The sequence below is a fragment of the Triticum aestivum genome, chromosome 4B (genome assembly GCF_018294505.1).
Source record: "Triticum aestivum cultivar Chinese Spring chromosome 4B, IWGSC CS RefSeq v2.1, whole genome shotgun sequence".
Lineage (NCBI taxonomy): Eukaryota > Viridiplantae > Streptophyta > Magnoliopsida > Poales > Poaceae > Triticum > Triticum aestivum.
The window spans coordinates 576,211,829-576,228,576 of NC_057804.1; the positions used below are offsets into that span (position 1 = coordinate 576,211,829).

The following is a 16,748-nucleotide window of genomic DNA, read 5'->3' on the forward strand; positions in this document are numbered from 1 at the left end:
GTACTAGTGCTTTGATCAAGGGCAGGTACTAAACTAACTATTTAGTAGTTGCTAGTGGCCCAATGGCCCATGCCTTTTCGGTTTCCTTCTCTACTATTTAAGCCCACCCACCCACCGCTCCACTCTCCACTCACCTCCAGTCCACAGTCCACTCACGTCGCCTCGGTTACCCCGCTACCAAACTCCCACTCCACCATCAAGAAACCCCCGCCGCCGAGCACCACACCGCCGTCGACACCATGGAGAACAGCCCCGCCGGGCAGAGGCTCATCGATGACCTGGCAGGCAATGACAGGGCCATGCGCGCCGACCTGACGGAGATCGGGCGGTGGTTCCCGAGCATCGGAATGATGCGTCACCACGCGCGTGGCCTCCTCAAGGTCATGACCGAGGACGAGCTGGACTGCGCCATCACCAACCCCAAAGGTATCTCTCCAGGTGTGGTCCTCCATTTCGGGATGCAGGAGACGCGCTCTGACGACCCATGGCAGCACGCGCGGTGGTGTATGTACCGGTCCGCCACCACGCCGCGGCAGCTCGATCTACATCGTGTTTCCTCCAGGATGGAGCGCGTCAAGGATGTCGAACTAGTCTTCCCCGCGCCTGTCAACATGGCGTACTGGGACCGCTTCTAGCCCGACCTGCTGCTGCGCGACGATGTCTTCGACACCGGCTCGTCCTAGTTAGAGTACGACTCTGACGACACCTTTGGCTACGATGTTGACTCGTCCTGTTCGACTGGCTGGGAGGAGCCGGAGGTGATTGTCCTCTCTGACGATGAGCCGGAGGTCAAGGTGGCGGTGCCTGTCGTCCACGAGCCGGAGGTCTAGATGGTGGCGTGCCTCACCAGGGAGGGTGATAAGCACCGGCCCATTGACGTCGAGCTGCTTCCTTATGTTCCTGACATCGTCAAGAAGGAGGTGGAGGTGGTCTTGGGCCTGGAAGCACAAGTTGACGTCACAGTACAGCCAGAGAGGAAGAAGAAGAGGAAGGTGACAGTTGCCATGGAGGTTCGCTGCTTGGAGCGCCTCTAGAAGATGAAGAACTGAAGATGCAGTAGCCAACATGAAGAAGATGCAGTTAGTTAGGTATGCTAAAATACACAAATTTTCAGCATATAAGTTATAAAAGAGTGTAGTTTGTTAGGTGTGCTTGTATATTAAGCACATAAGTTATTTGTAATTTCTGTTGGCAATGTTGAAGTACTATGTGTTGGCAATGTTGATGCTGTCTTGCTGAACTAAGTAAGCTGAACTAAGTAAGTGGCTGTCCCTTTTTGATGTTGATGTTGATGCTGATGAAGTGCTACAAAATAGTGTAGTTTTGGCTGTTAATGATGTCTTGTCCTCTTTGTCTAGTTGATGCTGCTGTCTAGTTGATGCTGTCTTGTTGCTATATAAGGCAACAATCCAAAAGTGTCTTGTTGCTATATAAGGCAACAATCCAAAAGAAGAATCTTTGACTTAACTGAATTTTGTCTTAACTGAACTTTGTCTTAACTGAATTTTTTAGATAACTAAATTCAATCAACTATTAAAATTCAGTTAACTGTAAAAATTCAGTTATCTTAACTGAACTTTGTCTTAACTTAACTTTGTCAGATAACTACAGTTAATTTTTTTCTTCAATCATAATTTGGTACATATGTTCAGTTTGCAGCAAATTCAGCAATACAATTTAGTTAATTGACAAATAACTTCAATTTGAGTTAACAAAAATGGCAACAACTGCAGCAACTACATTTATCTGATTTTATTAGATATATTAACTTAACTAAATTTGGTAACTAGCCCTTCTTAACAACAAAAATGTCCTGATAGCAAAAATGCCCTAGGTTAACTACACATGTCACGAAAGATAGAAATTGAGTTAACAAAAATGGCTTGATAACAAAAATTCCTTTGGTTAACTACACTGACACAAATTCAATCAAATTAAGTTACAAATAAGAGGAAAAGAGATACAAATCCAGGAGGAGGTTCATGTTCATTTGACAGAAAATACACATTCTAGGAAAGATACAAAGTCATTTTTTACATGACACAAATTCAATCAAATTCATTCAGCATGCCCTTCAGCTTCCTTATCTTCTCCTTAGTGGCCTCTTTGTGTTTGAATAGGTCACCAGTCATGTATTCAAGCTTCCTTTTCTCATGCTTCAAATCATACCTCTCTTGAATCACTTGGCCCCCCTCCTGCACTGCTTGGTCCCTCTGTTTCTCTGCTTTAACCCTGAAGACCTAATGAATGTTGGTTACTGATACGTCTCCAACGTATCTATAATTTTTGATTGTTCCATGCTATTATATTACCCCTTTTAGATGTTTATGGGGTTTATTTTACACATTTATATCTTTTTTGGGACTAACCTACTAGCCGGAGGCCCAGCCCGTATTGCTGTTTTTTTTGCCTATTTCAGTATTTCGAAGAAAAGGAATATCAAACGGAGTCCAAACAGAATGAAACCTTCGGGAGCGTGATTTTTGGAACGAGCGTGATCCAGAGGACTTGGAGTGCAAGCCAAGAAGCAGCCGAGGCGGCCACGAGATAGGAGGGTGCGCCCACCCCCCTCTAGGCGTGCCCCCTGTCTTGTGGGCCCCTCGGGCGGCCATCAACGTACTTCTTCCTCCTATATAAGCCTACGTACCCCGAAAACATCCAGGGAGCCAACGAAACACAATTTCCACCACCGTAACCTTATGTATCCACGAGATCCCATCTTGGAGCCTTCGCCGGCGCTCCGTCGGAGGGGGAATCGACCGTGGAGGGCTTCTACATCAACACCATAGCCCTTCCGATGGGTTGTGAGTAGTTTACCACAGACCTACGGGTCCATAGTTATTAGCTAGATGGCTTCTTCTCTCTTTTTGGATCTCAATACAGTGTTCTCCCCCTCTCTTGTGGAGATCTATTCGATGTAAACTCTTTTTGCGGTGTGTTTCTCGAGATCCGATGAATTGTGGGTTTAAGATCAAGTTTATCTATGAGAAATATTTGAATCTCCTCTGAATTCTTTTATATATGATTTTAGTTATCTTTGCAAGTCTCTTCGAATTATCAGTTTGGTTTGGCCTACTAGATTGATCTTTCTTGCCATGGGAGAAGTGCTTAGCTTTGGGTTCGATCTTGCGGTGTCCTTACCCAGTGACAGAAAGGGTTGCAAGGCACGTATTGTATTGTTGCCATCGAGGATAAAAAGATGGGGTTTATATCATATTGCATGAGTTTATCCCTCTACATCATGTCATCTTTCTTAATGCGTCACTCTGTTCTTTATGAACTTAATACTCTAGATGCAGGCGGGAGTCGGTCGATGTGTGGAGTAATAGTAGTAGATGCAGGCAGGAGTCGGTCTACTTGTTGGACGTGATGCCTATATACATGATCATGCCAAGATAATCTCATAACTATTTGCTTTTCTATCAATTGCTCGACAGTAATTTGTTCACCCACCGTAATACTTATGCTATATTGAGAGAAGCCTCTAGTGAAACCTATGGCCCCCGGGTCTATCTTTTATCATATTTGCTTTCAATCTTCTTTTATTTGCATCTTTACTTTTTGCATCTATAATATAAAATACCAAAAATATATTTATCTTATCATACTATCTCTATGAGATCTCACTTTCGCAAGTGGCCGTGAAGGGATTGACAACCCCTTTATTGCGTTGGTTGCGAGTTCTTTGTTTGTTTGTGTAGGTGCATGGGACTTTTGAGGAGCCTCCTACTGGATTGATACCTTGGTTCTCAAAAACTGAGGGAAATACTTACGCTACTATTGCTGCATCACCCTTTCCTCTTCATGGAAAACCAACGCAACCTCAAGACGAAGCAAGAAGGATTTCTGGCGCCGTTGCCGGGGAGGTCTTCGCTCAAGTCAAGACATACCAAGTACCCATCACAAACCCATCTCCCTTGCATTTACATTATTTGCCATTTGCCTCTCGTTTTCCTCTCCCCCACTTCACCCTTGCCGTTTTATTTGCCCTCTCTTTCCCAACCTCTCTCTCTCTCTCTTTTCGCTTGCCTTTTTCTGTTTGCTTGTGTGTTAGATTACTTGTTGCCATGGCACAAGATAATACCAAATTGTGTGATTTCTCCAATACCAATAATAATGATTTCCTTAGTACTCCGATTGCTCCTCTTAATGGTGTTGAGTCTTGTGAAATCAATATTGCTTTGCTGAATCTTGTTATGAAAGATCAATTCGCCGGCCTTCCTAGTGAAGATGCCGCTACTCATCTAAACAACTTTGTTGATTTGTGTGATATGCAAAAGAAGAAAGCTATGGATAATCATATTGTTAAATTTAAGTTATTTCTGTTTTCACTTAGAGATCATGCTAAAGTTTGGTTCTCGTCTTTGCCTAAAAATAGTATTGATTCTTGGAACAAGTGCAAAGATGCTTTTATCTCTAAGTATTTTCCTCCTGCTAAGATCATCAGTCGTAGGAACGATATTATGAATTTTAAACAACTTGATCATGAGCATGTTGCCCAATCTTGGGAAAGAATGAAATTGATGATTCACAATTTCCCTACTCATGGTTTGAATTTATGGATGATCATACAAATTTTTTATGCCGGTTTGAATTTTGCTTCTAGAAATCTTTTAGATTCGGCCAAGGGAGGCACGTTTATGGAAATCACGTTAGGAGATGCTACAAAACTTCTTGATAATATTATGGCTAATTATTCTCAATGGCACACCGAAAGATCTTCTAGTAAAAAAGTGCATGCTATAGAAGAAATCAATGTTTTGAGTGGAAAGATGGATGAACTTATGAATTTGTTTGCTACTAGAAATACTCCTCTTGATCCCAATGATATGCCTTTGTATACTTTGATTGAGAATAATAATGAATCTATGGATGTGAATTTTGTTGGTAGGAATATTTTCGGTAACAATGCTTATTGAGGAAACTTTAATTCTAGACCGTTCCCTAGTAATTCGTCTAATAATTATGGAAATTCCTACAATAGTTCTTATGGTAATTTTAATAATATGCCCCCTGATTTTGAGAATAGTGTGAAAGAATTTATGATTTCTCAAAAGATTTTTAATGCCTTGCTTGAAGAAAAATTGCTAAAGTTGATGATTTGGCTAGGAATGTTGATAGACTTTCACTTGATGTTGATTCTCTTAAACTTAGATCTTCTCCTCCTAAGCATGATATTAATGAGTCTCTCAAAGCAATGAGAATTTCCATTGACGAGTGCAAGGAAAGAACCGCTAGATTGCGTGCTAAGAAAGATTGCTTTGTAAAGGCGTGTTCTTCTAGTTTCCATGAAAATAATGATGAAGATCTTAAAGTTATTGAAGTGTCTCCTATTAGATCTTTGTGTTGCAATATGAATCTTGATAATAATGGGACTGGATATGAGTCAACTTTAGTTAGAAGGCATCACAATAATTCGGAGTTTTTAGATCTTGATGCTAAAATTGGTAAAAGTGGGATTGGAGAGGTCATGACTTTAAATAGCATTGAACTCACTATCTCGGATTTCAAGGAATTTGATTATGATAATTGTTCTATAGAAGGTTGTATTTCCTTGTTGCAATCCGTTGTTAATTCTCCACATGCTTATAGTCAAAATAAAACTTTTACCAAACATATCGTTGATGCCTTGATGCAATCTTATGATGAAAAACTTAATTTGGAAGTTTCTATACCTAGAAAACTTAATGATGAGTGGGAACCTACTATAAAGATTAGAATTAAAGATCATGAGTGGGAACCTAATATAAAGATTAGAATTAAAGATCATGAGTGTTTTGCTTTGTGTGATTTGGGTGCTAGTGTTTCCACGATTCCGAAAACTTTATGTGATATTCTAGTTTTTCCAAGATCTTGATGATTGCTCTTTAAATTTGCACCTTGCGGATTCCACCATTAAAAAGCCAATGGGAAGGATCAATGATGTTCTCATTGTTGCAAATAGAAATCTGGTGCCCGTAGATTTTATCGTTCTTGATATAGATTGCAATCTTTCTTGCCCTATTATTCTTGGTAGACCTTTCCTTAGAACGATTGATGCGATTATTGATATGAAGGAAGGGAATATTAGATTCCAGTTTCCATTAAATAAAGGCAAGGAGCACTTTCCAATAAAGAAAGTCAAACTATCTTATGAATCTATCATGCGAGCTACATATGAATTAAGTGCCAAAGATGGCACTAGTTAGATCTATCTTCGCTTTTATGCCTAGCTAGGGGCGTTAAACGATAGCGCTAGTTGGGAGGCAACCCAATTTTCTTTGTGTTTTTTGTTTTTGTTCCTGTTTAGTAATAAATTTTGCATCTACTTTCTGTTTAGATGTGTTTTTATCTTTTATTTAGTGTTTGTGCCAAGTAGAACCTATAGGATAACCTATGATGATAGTTGATTTGATTCTGCTGAAAAACAGAAACTTTGTGCTCATTAGAAAAAATTCAATAAATCACAGAAACGTGATTTTGCATTGATTCTTTTTTGTGCTGATCAATATACAAATTTTCCAGTACGTCTTATTTTTGTGGGAGTTTTAGAGTTCCAGAAGTTTGTGTTAGTTACAGATTACTACAGACTGTTCTGTTTTTGACAGATTCTGTTTTTCGTGTGTTGTTTGCTTATTTTGATGCATCTATGGCTAGTACGTAAGGGTATGAACCATAGAGAACTTGGAATACAGTAGGTTTAACACCAAAATAAATAAAGAATGAGTTCATTACAATACCTTATGTGGTGGTTTTGTTTTCTTTCACTAACAGAGCTTATAAGATTTCCTGTTGAGTTTTGTGTTCTGAAGTTTTCAAGTTTTGGGTAAAGCTTTGATGGACTATGGAATAAAGAGTGGCAAGAGCCTAAGCTTGGGGATGCCCATTGAGGGAGTCCTGGATTAGGGGGTGTCCGGATGACCGTACTATAACCTTTGGCCGGACTCCTGGACTATGAAGATACAAGATTGAAGACTTCGTCCCGTGTCCGGATGGGACTTTCCTTGGCGTGGAAGGCAAGCTTGGCGATACGGATATGTAGATATCCTCCCATTGTAACCGACTCTGTGTAACCCTAGCCCTCTCCGATGTCTATTTAAACCGGAGGGTTTTAGTCCGTAGGACGAACAACAATCATACCATAGGCTAGCTTCTAGGGTTTAGCCTCTCTGATCTCGTGGTAGATCTACTCTTGTACCACCCATATCATCAATATTAATCAAGCAGGAGTAGGGTTTTACCTCCATCGGGAGGGCCCGAACCTGGGTAAAAACATCGTGTCCCTTCTCTCCTGTTACCATCCGCCTAGACACACAGTTCGGGACCCCCTACCCGAGATCCGCCGGTTTTGACACCGACATTGGTGCTTTCATTGAGAGTTCCTCTGTGTCGTCATCTTTAGGCCCGATGGCTCCTCCGATCATCAACAACGATGCGGTCCAGGGTGAGACTTTTCTCCCCGGACAAATCTTCGTATTCGGCGGCTTTGCACTGCGGGCCAATTCGCTTGGCCATCTGGAGCAGATCAAAAGCTACGCCCCTGGCCATTAGGTCAGATTTGGAAGTTTGAACTACACGGCTGACGTCCGCGGAGACTTGATCTTCGACGGGTTCGAGCCACAGCCGAGCGTGCCGCACTGTCACGATGGGCATGATCTAGCTCTGCCGCCGAACAGTGCCCAGGAGGCCGCACCAGTGTCCGCTCCGACCCTTAGCTCAGAGCCGACTGCGCCAATCGAGGACGGGTGGTTGGACACCGCCTCGGGGGCTGCAATCTCTACGGCGATCGAGCCGAACACCAGCCTTGTCCTCTGCGAAGCCCGTGACTCCAAGGTGCCGGACTCCTCCCCGGACTCCGAACCTTCCGCGCCCCTGCCGATCGAATCCGATTGGGCGCCGATCATGGAGTTCGCCGCCGCGGACATCTCTCAACACTCGCCCTTCGGCGACATTCTGAATTCACTAAAGTCTCTCTCTTTATCAGGAGAGCCCTGGCCGGACTATGGTCAGCAAGGATGGGATGCGGATGACGAAGAAATTCAAAGCCCACCCACCACCCACTTCGTAGCCACTGTCGATGATTTAACCGACATGCTCGACTTCGACTCCGAAGACATCGACGGTATGGACGACGATGTAGGAGACGAACAGGAACCAGCGCCTATAGGGCACTGGACAACCACCTCATCTCACGATGTATACATGGTGGACACACCTAAAAGAAACGACGACGAGGAACAAAGGGACGCAACGAGGGATCGTTCCCTCGAAAAGCAGTCAAAGCAGCGGCGTAAGCGCCGCTCCAAACCCCACCTCGATAGAGACAAGAGCCATACAGACCCAGCCACAGAGCAGGGCGAACCGGCGGACGACGAACATGCCATCGAGCAACCGTCCGAACAGGGCAACTTGGGTAAACAAACCGAACAACCCGTCCCGGCGAAGATAATAGTCCGGACGACCTCACGCCGGACAAGTTGCTGGAGCAGAAGAACCTCCACAAAAGGCTCGTCGCCACTGCGCGTAGCCTGAAAAAGCAGAAGCGGAAGCTCAAAACAGCGGAAGATGCACTCAGAATTAGATGGGGCAAAGTACTCAACACCGCAGACAAATACGGCGACAGTCGCCACACAAAGAGCTATCCGAAGCGAAAATTACTGCCGGAATTTGATGAGGAGGCCTTAGAGCCCCCGCAATCAAAAAATAAGGAAGCCACCCGGTCGGATAAACAACCCCATGGCCAACATAGAGCGGCAAATGGCGCCGCACACAAGCCGGCACGCGATCCGCACAAGGATTCGCATCAAAAAGACGGCCCAGCCAGATCTATCTACGGGCCAAGAAAGCAAGCTCTAGTAAGCAATGCAACGCAACAAGTATCCGAACATCACGGCACACCCAAATATAGGGGTGCCGCACACCCCCTATGTTTCACCGATGAGGTGCTGGACCATGAATTTCCAGCGGGATTCAAGCCCGTAAACATAGAGGCATACGACGGAACAACAGACCCTGGAGTCTGGATTGAGGATTATATCCTCCACATACACATGGCTAGAGGAGATGACCTCCACGCCATAAAATACTTACCCCTCAAGCTCAAAGGGCCAGCCCGGCATTGGCTTAAAAGCCTTCCCGAAAACACCATCGGAAGTTGGGAAGAGCTCGAGGATGCTTTTCGGGCAAATTTTCAAGGGACCTATGTCCGACCTCCGGATGCAGACGATCTAAGTCATATAACTCAACAACCCGGAGAGTCAGCCCGGAAACTCTGGAACAGATTTCTTACTAAAAAGAACCAGATAGTCGACTGTCCGGACGCCGAAGCCTTAGCAGCTTTCAAACACAGCGTTCGAGACGAATGGCTCGCCAGACACCTCGGCCAAGAAAAGCCAAGAACAATGGCCGCATTAACAAGCCTCATGACCCGCTTTTGCGCAGGAGAGGATAGCTGGTTGGCAAGAAGCAGTACCAGCGACCCAAGTACATCCGAAGTTAGGGATGGAAACGGGAAACCGCGACGTAGCAAGGACCAGCGCCGGACCAAGGGAAACAGCCCGAAGAGCACGGCAGTCAACGCCGGATTCAAAAGCTCTCGGCAGAATCAGAAAAAGCTGCCCCTCAAGGATAACAGGGACGAGCTATCTAACCTAAACAAAATCTTGGACAAAATATGCCAAATCCACAGTACTCCCGGGAAGCCTGCAAACCATACCCACAGAGATTGTTGGGTCTTCAAGCAATCCGGCAAACTCAACGCCGAACACAAGGGGCTCGACATACCAAGCGAGGACGATGACGAACCCCACAAGCAGAGCACCGGAGAACAAAAGAAGTTCCCACAAGAAGTCAAAACAGTAAACTCACTTCACGTGACAAAAGGGAAAAACAGAGTGGCGCCTATAGAGATACGCGCCATACGGCCTGTCCCAGAGGAGTCCCGCCACTGGTTGTTAAAACCAATCACCTTCGACCATCAGGATTACTCTAGAAGTATCCGGAACGCAGGCTGGACTGCCTTGATATTAGATCCGATAATTGACGGACTCCACTTTACACAAGTCCTAATGGACGGCGGCAGTGGTCTAAACCTGCTATATCAGGACACAATCCGCAAAATGGGGATAAACCCAACAAAAATTCGCCATGGCAACACTTCCTTTCAAGGGGTAACGCCAGGCCCAGATACCCATTGTACGGGTTCTCTCCTGTTAGAAGTTATGTTCGGCTCCCCCGACAACTTCCGCCGCGAAAAGCTAACCTTCCACATCGCCCCATTTACAAGTAGCTATCAAGCACTACTGGGACGCGAAGCTTTCGCCCGCTTTAACGCAATACCGCATTATGCATCCCTTACGCTTAAAATGCCCGGTCCGCGAGGCATCATCTCATTAAAGGGAAATATCGAGTGTTCCTCGAGCGCGGAAGACTGTGCGGCTGCCTTGACAGCCACACACTAAACCGGCTTCACTAATCAAAGCACCTAAACAGGTCGTTCAGACCCCGGACATGGCTAGACGAGTCCGGCGTAAACATACAAGGGCTTACTAGCCGCATACCCCCGTACAAGGGGCTCCGCGCGTGTACAACAAGAGACAATAAAGCTCAATTCTACCCATTTTCTGAATTATACTTTGTTTATTTAATATAACATAGATTTTCGCACGATCTTTTTCAACTAAGTTCCTCTCTTTTACAGATGAACACCGTGCTACACCCGTCCAGGATACGGCACAACGGAGACACAGGCGCAGACGTGCAGTAGGGACCCGTTCCAAGGATTCTTTTCAGATTAAGACCCTGCGTAAACCTTTTTCACTGTCTCTTGTTGATACACATCCCCCGGTTTCTTGTTATAACCGAGGAGGAGGCTGGCGTCTTGGCATGTGGCCACGTCAGAATTTTGCGCGTACCTGGACACCAGGGGCTTCTTACCAAGGGCGTTGTTCAGCCCGTTTTCATAAAGACCGAATACCTTAGGGAGTGTTCGGCGTCGCGAGTTTGGCCTTATATGCATCAGCTCCGAATCATGTCTTTGGTCAAATGTTGGGTTTGCCCGGCTCCTGTGTTTTGCTGCCTTACGTTCCGCTCTATCGGCTAAGGCGGCACCAGGAGAACTACTGCGATTGTGCCCCGGTTCGGCCAGGCGAGCACCTCAGTAGAGAAAGCCGAAAACTGACTGTCATGATATAGCGTGAGACTGGTCAACCACTCGATGACCCGCCGGAATCTTTAGGATTCCTCCGCATTAACGAAGGGCCGTTTCCCGGCCAGGCACACACGCGCCCCGAATTCGGGTGAGCGCGGTGCCCCTAGGGGCTATATAGTAGCCCCACTGTCAAACTCCTATGGCTAAGTGAAAGTGATAAAGCATTATAGTCCGGTTGCCTAGTTCGCTGCGCTATCACCTCCTTAATAGGACCAAGACGTTGGATCAAGTGTGAAAATGCGCCTTCTGCGAACACCCCCGCATTATATGCGTGGGGGCTGAAGCCGAAGACTGCCATCTTTCAGGTTATATACACATATACATTAACGGCCGCACAGGAGGTATTCTAATTCTTGAAGGCACAAGTATAAAAAGCTTTTATATTCCATCGAAACATTGTTTTACAATAATACATGTTATTCGAACATAACATCCTTCGAGCACTGCGTCTCTATTAAACGAGCGCCCTGCAGAACTTCCTGAAAATAGTGCTCGGCAGGTACTCGGCTCTCGTCCGAATCTTGGGATGCAACAGCAATGGCCTTCATCTCCGCCCAGTATGTCTTGACACGGGCAAGAGCCATCTGCGCACCCTCTATGCACGCTGACCTCTTCATTGCATTAATATGCGGCACCGCACCGAGGAACTGCTGCACCAAGCTAAAATAACTCTTCGGCTCGGGCCTTTTCGGCCACAGATGACTCACGACATACTTCATGGCGAGTCCGGATAACCTATTCAGCTCCGCCCATGCGGCCAAACGATCGGTTAATGGAAGTGGGCGCTCTGGATTGTGGAACTGCGACCAAAAAAGCTTTTCCACTTCGTGGTCCTTTTGATCGCGGAAGTGTTCGGCCGCGTCCGCGGCACTCGCCGCCAAGTCCAGATAAGTGTTCGCCGCACTCCACTGCCGGTCCAACGGAGCATATTTAGGATCCCCGAACTTCATCCGCAGCATAAAGGGCTTTCCAGCCGTGATATCTCCGGCCTGACGTAGCTCCTCCTTCATAGCTCTCATCGCAGAGCGAGTATCCTTGGCCTCGGTAGTGACCTTCTCTAGGTCCTTCTGTGCCACCCGATCTTATTTTTCAAGAAGCTTGCTGCGGTCGGCAGCATTCTTCAACTTTACAGCCATCTCGGCCATTTCCTTCTTGCTTTGGCAGTGAGCAGCCTGTTCGGCTTTCAGCTCTTCAGCCGCCTTTAAGGCAGCCGCATCGCTTTTCCTGGCCTGCTCCTTGGCTCGCGCAAGTTCCGCCCGAAGGTTCTCCATGGCAGCGGCACCATCTGCATCAAGCACACATGTTGTAAGGTACGAGCATCAAGCTATTCTTACCAGGTGTCTTCGAAGAAATTACATACCTTGTGCCTCGTCCAACCGCTTGTTGACAAGCGCGATGTCGGCATCTGCCACGTCAAGTCCGGCTAGCCACCGAACACTTCGCCACCTACATAGGAAAGGCGACATATTATACATGGGATTATGATCCTCAGCTCAATGTCATTTTTGACAACGCACAGAGTCTCAGGGGCTACTATCTATACAGGGCGCATCTTATATATGCGGATCTGTCACAAGGTACATCATTTTGCGTACCTCAAAACCTGTTAGTAAACTCCTGACGGCCTCATACAACCCGCTCTCCATGGATGAAATCCTTCCAATCACCGTATCCATCAACACACGATGTTCTTCTGAGATAGACGCTCACCCGAGCAGATCCTTCAGCTCCTCCGACCGTGCACCGGACGGTGCTGGACTCGTCCGATGGCCTTTTTCGAAGGCCAAACATGGAGGGCCTTGGGGGGGCATACGACTGCCTTCCGGCCCTGCCAGATTCGGAGAAACCCTCCGTGACGACACTTCAGGGTCGCCCGCCTCGCAAGGCCGTACGGCAGGGGGAGGCGTTCCGCTCTCCATCATCTCTGGACGAAGATCCCCTGAAGATGAGCTCTGCTGAGAAGGGCTGAGATCCGAACTACATGGTAAAATTTTGGTTATCTTCCTCAGAAATAGAACATGGATGTCTCTCATTTAAAAATCCCCCTCTTTACTTACGGCTCGGTGGAGAGCTGATCCCCTTGGGGGCGCAATGCGACCGAGGCACCCCCCGGTGCTGGACCCTCTGACAAAGATTTCTTCCCCCGCTTTGAGACCATGGCCTCCGGGTCTTCATAGGCGGTCCTCTTCTTCCCCTGGTTAGAGGAATTCTCGATTCCTCCTTTCCTGATAGCCTCCTTCGGGGAGGCGGTAGCTTCCTTGTTCCCCTCTTCGCCTTCTTCCAAAGGTGCAACCTCCAGCATCCTGGTTAACACGGGATCCGGCATAGTCTCAGGAAGGGGGGCCGGACACCTGATTAGCTTTGCTTTCGCTATCCACTCCTGTTTAAGGGACAACTCTTTTAAGGGCAATTTTATGATAAATATAGGGATAGCGTGTCCAGGTACGGGGCTACTTACTTGAGTATCCAGGCGATTGTAGCTCAGACCTGCGTCCTCGTACGAGTCCGGACACATTGCTTGTGATCCGAAGAACAATTTGTACATCTCCATGGGCGTCACGCCCACAAAATGTTGGAGGGCTCGTGGTACTTCCGGATTAAACTCCCACAGGCGGAGGGGGCGACGTTTGCAGGGCAGGATGCGGTGAATCAACATAACCTGCATCACTACAGCCAGACTGATATCTCTTTCTAGGAGATCTTGAACGCGGCCCTGCAACAAAGGCACGTTCTTGGACGGCCCCCAGTTAAGCCCTTTATTGACCCATGATGCTAGCTGTGGTGGGGGACCCGAGCGAAAGGCAGGTGGAGCCACCCATTTGGTGCCCCTGGGAGCTGTGATATAAAACCACTCTCGTTGCCATAAGCTGAACTCCTCTTGAAAAGAGCCCTCGGGCCATGGAGCGTCGGCATTCTTGCTTATAACAGCGCCTCCGCACTCTGCGTGCTACCCCTCGATCATCTTCGGCTCTACTTTGAAGGTCTTAAGCCACAATCCGAAGTGAGGAGTAATATGGAGGAAGGCCTCGAACACGACAATGAATGATGAGATATGGAGGATGGACTCCGGAGCTAAGTCGTGAAATTCCAGCCCGTAATAAAACATGAGCCCCCTCACGAAGGGGTCCGTCGGGAAGCCTAGCCCCCGAAGGAAGTGAGACGCGAACACCATGCTCTCACAAGGCTTGGGAGTGGGAATAATCTGCCCTTGAGCAGGCAGCCTATGCGAGATTTCGCCGGTTAGATACCTGGCATCTCTTAGCTTTAGCACGTCTTCTTCCGTAACGGAGGAAGGCATCCACCAGCCTTGAAGGTCGGAGCCGGACATCATCGGAGGTCCGAAGTGCCTGAATCTGGAGCTTTCGGTGGTGGAACTCAAGGTGAGAGGCGGATTTGATTGAGATTGAAAGAAAGGAGTCGAGCCTTGGTCTCTTTATAAAGAGGTTGAATACCAAGAGCCCTCCCCGTGACCGTTTGGGACTCGCCTTCGATTGAGGAGACATACCAATAGGCACGATTGGGTTACCCACGCTCGTATTGGTGAGAATCCCGGAATAAGGGGACACGATCTCTGCTTTGACAAGACGTGCCAAGGAAACCGCCTCGCTAAACGCGCTGAGGTGGGACGGTAAAACGAATAAAGGCTTGGCCGTGGCGTGATGTCACGCTGCGGAATACATCAGCAGATTAGATTTGTGCAAATATTATTCTCTCTACGGTGGTATGTGGAACTTGTTTTGCAGAGCCGGACACTATCCTTGTGTTCAAAATCTTCTATGAAGTATTCGGAGGAGGAACCTGCCTTGCAATGCCGAAGACAATCTGTGCGCCGGACTCGTCGTCATTGAAGCCTGGTTCAGGGGCTACTGAGGGAGTCCTGGATTAGGGGGTGAGGGAGTCCTGGATTAGGGGGTGTCCGGATGGCCGGACTATGACCTTTGGCCGGACTCCCGGACTATGAAGATATAAGATTGAAGACTTCGTCCCGTGTCCGGATGGGACTTTCCTTGGCGTGGAAGGCAAGCTTGGCGATACGGATATGTAGATCTCCTCCCATTGTAACCGACTCTGTGTAACCCTAGCCCTCTCCGGTGTCTATATAAACCGGAGGGTTTTAGTCCATAGGACGAACAACAATCATACCATAGGCTAGCTTCTAGGGTTTAGCCTCTCTGATCTCGTGGTAGATCTACTCTTGTACTACCCATATCATCAATATTAATCAAGCAGGAGTAGGGTTTTACCTCCATCGAGAGGGCCCGAACCTAAGTAAAAACATTGTGTCCCTTGTCTCCTGTTACCATCCGCCTAGACGCACAGTTCGGGACCCCCTACCCGAGATCCGCCGGTTTTGACACCGACTTGGTGCTTTCATTCAGAGTTCCTCTGTGTCGTCACCTTTAGGCCCGATGGCTTCTTCGATCATCAACAACGACGCGGTCCAGGGTGAGACTTTTCTCCCCGGACAGATCTTCGTATTCGGCGGCTTTGCACTGCGGGCCAATTCACTTGGCCATCTGGAGCAGATCGAAAGCTACGCCCTGGCCATCAGGTCAGATTTGGAAGTTTGAACTACATGGCTGACATCCGCGGAGACTTGATCTTCGACGGATTCAAGCCGCGGCTGAGCACGCCGCACTATCATGAGGGGCATGATCTAGCTCTACCGCCGGACAGTGTCCAGAAGGCCGCTCAGGTGTCTGCTCTAACCCTTAGCTCGGAGCTGACTGCGCCAATCAAGGACGGATGGTTGGACACCGCCTCGGGGGCTGCAATCTCTATGGCGATCGAGCCGAACACCAGTCTTGTCCTTCACGAAGCTCATGACTCCAAGGTGCCGGACTCCTTTCCGGACTCCGAATCTTCCACACCCCTTCCAATCGAACCCAATTGGGCTCCGATCATGGAGTTCACCGCCGCGGACATATTTCAGCACTCGCCCTTTGGCGACATCCTGAATTCACTAAAGTCTCTCTCTTTGTCAGGAGAGCCCTGGACGGACTATGGTCAGCAAGGTTGGGATGCGGACGACGAAGAAATTCGAAGCCCACCCACCACCCACTTCGTAGCCACTGTCGATGATTTAACCGACATGCTCGACTTTGACTCCGAAGACATCGACGGTATGGACGCCGATGAAGGAGACGACCAAGAACCAGCGCCTATAGGGCACTGGAAAGCCACCTCGTCATATGACATATACATGGTGGACACCCCAAAAGAAGGGGATGGCGATGGAACAACGGAGGATGACCCCTCCAAGAAACAGCCTAAGCGCCGGTGTCAGCGGCGCCGCTCTAAATCCCGCCAAAGAAAAAACGGCGATTCCGGCACCGGAGACAATAACACCCCGGACAGTGCCAAAGACAACCCCCTCCAGCAGGATTCAGCGCAGGAGGATGGAGAAGCCAACCCTCATGAGAGAGCGGCAGACAGAGAGGTCGAGGATGATAATTACATGCCTCCCTCCGAAGACGAAGCAAGCCTCGACGACGACGAATTTGTCGTGCCTGAGGACCCCGTCGAACAAGAGCGTTTCAAATGCAGGCTTATGGCCACG

General features: G+C 47.7%; 1 protein-coding gene across 1 annotated transcript in view; it reads right to left on the reverse strand.

Annotated features, from left to right (window-relative positions):
• Nucleotides 1–2,048: 2,048 nt before the first annotated feature.
• The window catches only part of LOC123090231 (uncharacterized), a 28,568-nt gene continuing 13,868 nt past the window's right edge, over nucleotides 2,049–16,748 (reverse strand). Inside the window, exon 7 of the mRNA XM_044511635.1 lies at nucleotides 2,049–2,232. Within this exon, the coding sequence (XP_044367570.1) occupies nucleotides 2,049–2,232 (184 nt within the window). The remainder of the gene's footprint in view (nucleotides 2,233–16,748) is intronic.